We start from the raw sequence: 6,000 nt of genomic DNA, 5'->3' as shown, positions 1-6,000 counted from the left end.
AGCTGATACTGCTGTATCTTTCTACTCTATTCCATAAACTCTGTTTCAAAAGCATTTCAGACTTCTTTTTTTTTTTTAAAGCCAGATGATTCAGGGTCTGTCTTATTGCAGAAGTTAAAAAGTAAGGAAAAGGCATTGTAGGAAGCTGACAGAGATTTCTTAAAAAAATTAAAGAACGAATTGCATTTACTTAATAAAAAGATATGTCAGTTCTTTCATAAAGTGATAGACTTCTACTCTGAACTTTAGGACTGACCATTAAAGACTGAGACACATGGTTACTAACACTTGCAACCAAGACATGCATCTGTGTCAGAAAAGAGAATATTGCACTAAAAGAATAACCTTAAAGGCTTTAAACTCTTCTTCACTGATCTAAAAAGGTAACTAACCATTTCCTATAAGCAGCAGCAAACCTGGCTTGGTCCACATCCCTACAAGTTGATAATACGTTATCAATGAACCGGTATTCCATTTCTAGACCAAGAGAGTCCTGCATAACAGCACGCTTCAGGCGTTTTGTTTCTTGGGTATAACCTTGTTTGGCGCCGGATTCATTCAAACCATCAACATCCATAGCTTGTGCTGTGTGGCTTGTTGCAGGACTGTGGTGGGAATTACTCAGAGTTTCATCACTGCTATCCACAGATGGTACCATCGTGCTCAGAAGAGGAAGTTTGTTGCTTAAGCGGTGCTGAAGGTAGAATACATGCCTTCTTCAGAGGAAAAGGAAGGAAGACAGGAAAAAAAAAGTCATGGATTTAAAACAATCTGCTGTTGCTGCTGAACTGCTTCAGTTAATTTTCCATCCCATCAGATTCCCCCATAAAGAGACACATAATATGCTGTCACTGGTGACACCCTACAATAACAGGCTCCATGTCACCTAGGGAAATCTGCTGTTACCTAGTTAGGAACATACACCCAGCTGGCAAAGCAAAAATTTTCTGCAGCTGATCTATCTTCTGCCTATCTTTCACTCATATTTTGCCCTTTAAACATTAAGTATGAGGAGGATGGTAACAGTATCTTGTGCCTCTTGCACAAACTGTAGGGACAAGTGGAGCTTACATCAAGAAGATATATCAGCTCAATCAAATTTTCCATTCAATAGCCCTGATGATGCTCATGGACTATTTTCCAAAGGCTGTAGACTTAGCTTAGACATCTTTTATTGAGAGGTACCCTTTAAAAACCAGAACAACTTATCTTGAAACAGCAGGCAAAAAACAATCTACAACTCAGAAAAATGCTCTTTGTACCAAGTCCTCTTACCTATGACACCACAAGGTTTCATGTCCTGGGTAAGTATCAATCAGTTCAGTGCACAGCTCCAACTCTTTTTCTAAATGATGAGGGAGATCCACACTCTGCTCCTCTGTGCAGGCAGCTTCTGCCCCTGCACTGCTCTCCTCCTTTTGCTCGTGTACCATTTGATTTTGAACCAGTGTATTATTGTCAGTCACAGTTCTGCCTGTCAAGGACTTGAGTAAGAACTGGCGGTAATGAAATCCACTATGGTCTGAGACATGCATGGATACCCAATATTTAGTGGATGAAAGTTCATCGAGGAGAATCTGAAACAAAAAAGCAGCAACAGTTATCAAATGGTATAAAGCAGGAACTGACCATCACCATTTCTATATTAAGGTCATCTCCCCTGGGGATTTTAGCCCCTATGGGAATGGTTGAACACACAGAGAACACACAGCACTGTGTGCTGACACGTATCCTGGCATCCTTGCACAAAAGAAATTATACATCTTCCAAACTCTGAACGTGTAGGAGTCTTGGAAACCTTCCCACTTGACTTGAGGTGTTGGAACAGGATGCCCAGGGAGGTGGTGGAATTGCCATCCCTGGAGGCGTTCAAGACGAATGTAGATGTGGCACTTCGGGATATAACTTAGTGGTCACGGTAATTGGGTTACAGTTGTACTCAATGATCTTAAAAGTCTTTTCCAACCTTAATGATTCTACGATTCTATGATTAAGGGAAAAAAACTACAAACCACTTAGGATGAGAAATTAAGTGGCTTAAAATAAAGACTATTTCGAGGAGGTAGAGGGTAGGCTACATAGCTATAGTTAGGAGTATTTTAAGTTTTGCCTAGTGCATTATGGGTGTCAGAGTGGGTGAGTTCCTTAAAAAAAAAACAAAAAAAGAAAAAGTGTCAACCACTAAATACTATGTTCCAAGTCCCAGAGTCTGTGGAACACAAAACTCTTTGTCCATAACTAAGTTGCTAAATTTGGTAGTTGTTGAATTCTCAGAAAAGGAGTTCACAGTAACTGTGGTAAATACCTACATTGGTGCTGGCACCTACAAATTTTCTCTGCATTCCAAATAGTTTTAAATCTTTAAATTTTTAGGAAGATGGAAAGGTTTGGCTACTGGGTAAAGCTTCTTTTACTTTGTTAGAACTAATGAACCTCTTCCCTAACAGTGATCCTCTTTTAAACTCTGCAGAGCAATCAAAACTATAATTTATTTCTAAAGACTTTGGGTATAAGCCTGCTGGGTTTAGTATCTTTTTCTAAGCTACCTACATCACTTAATAGCACCAGATGATGCAAAGCAACTTTCATTGACAGATGTTTTTATTTTAATCCCACAGCACAAGAGGCACAACCTCCCACAAGAAAACTACAGAAACGTGCAAAGGCCAGTTATACATCTCTTTTGTCATGCAGTCTTCATTCAGCTGGAACTGACATTGCACACATTATGTCCAACTTAGATCTTGGAATAATCCAATTCATTCACCCAACACATTCATAAGCTATGACATTAGAAGGAGATGTTGCAGTTGCGTATTTTAACTCCTTGAACAAAGCAAACAATGATTCACAGCATCACTTTTTACCTTAATCGAAAAACCTCTTCTAGAAAAGCAAGGCAGAAGATTGTCATTAAGTTTCTTGAGATCTACAAAACACAAAGTCTCTCCTCTAGGAACCTCAAAGTAACAGTGGAAGATGCTTCAAACAACTAGAGGTGAAACAAAATGCCAGCTAATGTCTGAATTCCAGCAGATGTTCTCTCTTACCAAATCAGTTTCCTCCATTTCCATATCAAGCAGCACAAGGCCTTTGCCATTCTTTCCTGAACCAGAGGAAACTATCTGTAAACATCTCCCATCCTGTCCTTGACAACCTATCACAAAGGGCCCTTTTCTGTCTCGAATGCTGAGATGGTCACTTTGGAACTGGCATGCTGCTCCAGAATATAACATAGGCATTCAGTGACCTCTGCCTCAATTTCTGTGTCTGTACTCCCTCTCACACTCTTCCTGACCCCATGCTTGCTTTTTTAAACTGCTTACCCACCATAACATGCAGCCCACTGTTCTCAGGTCTGGGACACTTGGGAAATGAAAAGGAACTGTAGCTGGGGATAAAGATAAGCAGATATGGCACTTTCCGTTCACACTGAAGGGAGGTATTTTTGAAGTTCCAGTCATCTAAGAAAAAGTTAAGGCCTTACTGCAGATGTCTCCTGGGAAAATTACTTTGTGTCTTACGAACATACTTCTGTCTTCTGGGCATCGCACAAGAGATGTTTTGCGTCACAACAATCACCCCACCACTTGTTCCTTTGCTTGATTTTGTGTTGGATGTTTGGTTTGGGGTTTTTTCTTTTGATTGATTGGGAGGTTTCTGTTTAGTTTTGTTTTTGTTGTAGGATCTGAAGTCACTCTCCATCCTGTAATGATGAATTTGAGTATTCCTAGCTAAAGGAAAACATTTATCCACTCTTGCTGAATTACATCCTATTTTTCACCGGCAGAATTTGTCTGGAGCACCACGATGTGTATGAAATTTAACAGTATTGCTTGCCTAGTCCAGTCCTCTAATTACACATCTACCTATGAGCAGGTACTGAGAGCCCATGTGTTTGCCCCATTAGCTAACCCTACTGTCACATAAGAAAGCTGAAGTCAAGCTTTCTTGTCCTTAACTGAGGCAAGGATTCCAATATCAGAAAGATGAAATTGGTTTGGAATAATCTGGTCTTGATAAATCCTAATTCACATTAATGCATTAATGAACACCTTTTAAGTACCAATGTAAACTTGCTAATGTGTTTCAAATTATGCACGAAAAACACCCTGGGTTTTCTATATTCAAACCAGATAATAGTTTTTTACTGTCCAGTGTAAGAAAGAACATCCATATTCTGTGAGAAAATCTTCCTATAGGGCCAAAACATTCTCCTCTATTTTTTCTTAGAGTTCGAACCAAGATTCAGCATACCAAACCAAAAGAAAGAAAACCCCAAAATCTCCCGAATGAAATAAACCCTCAAATCCTCCCAGGCAGGCCAACAGTTTTGTAAACTGACCAACCCGTTTTGAGAAGTTTTATTTCAATAACAGTACTATACATTCATTGTGCTTCTGGGATTATGTTTCCTTATACACCACAGCAAAAACTGTTTCAAACAGTGGCCCTAAATAATACAAAATACTCCAATTTGAGACAAGCTTGGAAGAGCTAAATGGCTGTAGAATCACAGTGGCTCTTCCATCTGCTAATTTTTACAGCACACTCCCAGTCATACATCTCAGTTAAATTTAACATTGTTTTCAAATATTCAAAACCACAAGTAGCTGAAGGTACAGAATGAAACATCAAACCTGCATATTTTTGTGAAAATCTGTAATGGCTGTTTTTTACCTGTTTTTTTTTTATTTGGGTTTTCTTTTCATATTTGCTTTTTCCCTTGCATCACAACTTATGATAAAACATTTTCTAATTCTGCCTTTTAAAACTGTCTAGACACAGATTTTATCTCAAGATTCTTGGTATCTTCTATGTTCCACACTTTTTCCTAATTTCCCTGAATCCCAAACACCTTCAGCTAGGCCATCTGAAGAGATGTGTTGGTGTCATAAAAAAAAAACCTTAAGTCAACATGGAGATTTCCCAATGGGTTAAGGAATTTCCTAATGTTTGAGGAACAGCAGAACCAATGACACTTTGCCAGAGGTAATGAAAAACAGTTGGACAGTCACTTCCTCAGTAATCGGTCCGAAAAGAAGACCAATAGGGAACTGGGATGGTGGGCAAGGCAAATGGAATTGGCAGTTTTAAATCTAACAAATTTAAAGCACTTCGTCACAGGCATACTTGTACCTTGTTACACAAAATGCTGAAAGCTGCCAATGAATAAACCCTGCAGAACAATTCCAGCTCCCAAGTTGTTTCTATCACAATGCATTTCCTTCTGTTTATCTAAATTAGTAAGTGCAGTAAGAGCATTAAGTGCAAAAAACCACTTTGAGTATTCCTGTGACCTTCCAAGTAATGCTAACTAAAGCATTCAATTATCTGAGTTTTAATTAACTTTTTTTTTCTCCCCTTTTTAGTAAAACTATGATATACTTATGTGAAAGTCCTTGTTTCCTATTCATATAGACCTCTAACCCTAAGGTCTAACCTTCAGTCTAACCCAAGCCCGCAGTTCTTCTGAGTTTTCTATAACCAGCTTTTCATACAAACTTGCTGGGCAGATAAATCCAAATTTTGGGTTGTCTCCCTCATGGAGTTTGAAACATACTCGCTCCTTACTACCAATTTGACAAAGCTATTTTAAAAGTTTCTCAGGTGACATCAGGAAACATCAGCAAAACATCATCCATTGCTAGCAGTAGCTCACCCACAGGCCATAAAACCAGCTATACTAATTTAACCTCACTAAATTCTCCCCTCGCTCCGTTAGGTATTTAGAAGATCGTAAAACGAAGCAGCTGCTGTTAAAAGTGTCAGTGATATGCCACTGTGTTAGCTTCATATTCACAGGGTATTCACCTACAGCTTAGAAACAACAGTATAAAATTGTCTATGTAATTTTAGACCATGTCACACTAATTCAACTTCCTGCAGGTCTTGATGTTTCAGATACTACCATGTAATCACAAACATTCAATGAGGCCTCAATTTAAATGCTGTCAAAAGATAGAGTTGGTGCTCAAGAAATACTACTATGCTTTCTCT

At 38.8% G+C, this 6,000-nt stretch overlaps 1 protein-coding gene across 5 annotated transcripts in view; it reads right to left on the bottom strand.

Annotated features, from left to right (window-relative positions):
- Window positions 1-367: 367 nt before the first annotated feature.
- The window catches only part of PTAR1 (protein prenyltransferase alpha subunit repeat containing 1), a 28,886-nt gene continuing 23,253 nt past the window's right edge, over window positions 368-6,000 (bottom strand). For 2 of the 5 annotated variants that reach the window (XM_054397920.1, XM_054397923.1), the window contains 3 exons: window positions 1,276-1,577; window positions 664-716; window positions 368-585 (listed from right to left, as the gene is read on the bottom strand). In XM_054397920.1, the coding sequence (XP_054253895.1) occupies window positions 368-585; window positions 664-716; window positions 1,276-1,577 (573 nt within the window). Of the gene's footprint in view, window positions 717-1,275; window positions 1,578-6,000 lie in introns of all 5 variants that reach the window. The other 3 variants (XM_054397919.1, XM_054397922.1, XM_054397921.1) reach the window with 2 other exon arrangements.

The sequence above is a fragment of the Indicator indicator genome, chromosome Z, assembly GCF_027791375.1.
Source record: "Indicator indicator isolate 239-I01 chromosome Z, UM_Iind_1.1, whole genome shotgun sequence".
In the NCBI taxonomy this organism is placed as follows: Eukaryota; Metazoa; Chordata; class Aves; order Piciformes; family Indicatoridae; genus Indicator; species Indicator indicator.
Note: the sequence above shows the minus strand (reverse complement) of the source record. Positions and strands in the feature narration are given on the sequence as shown.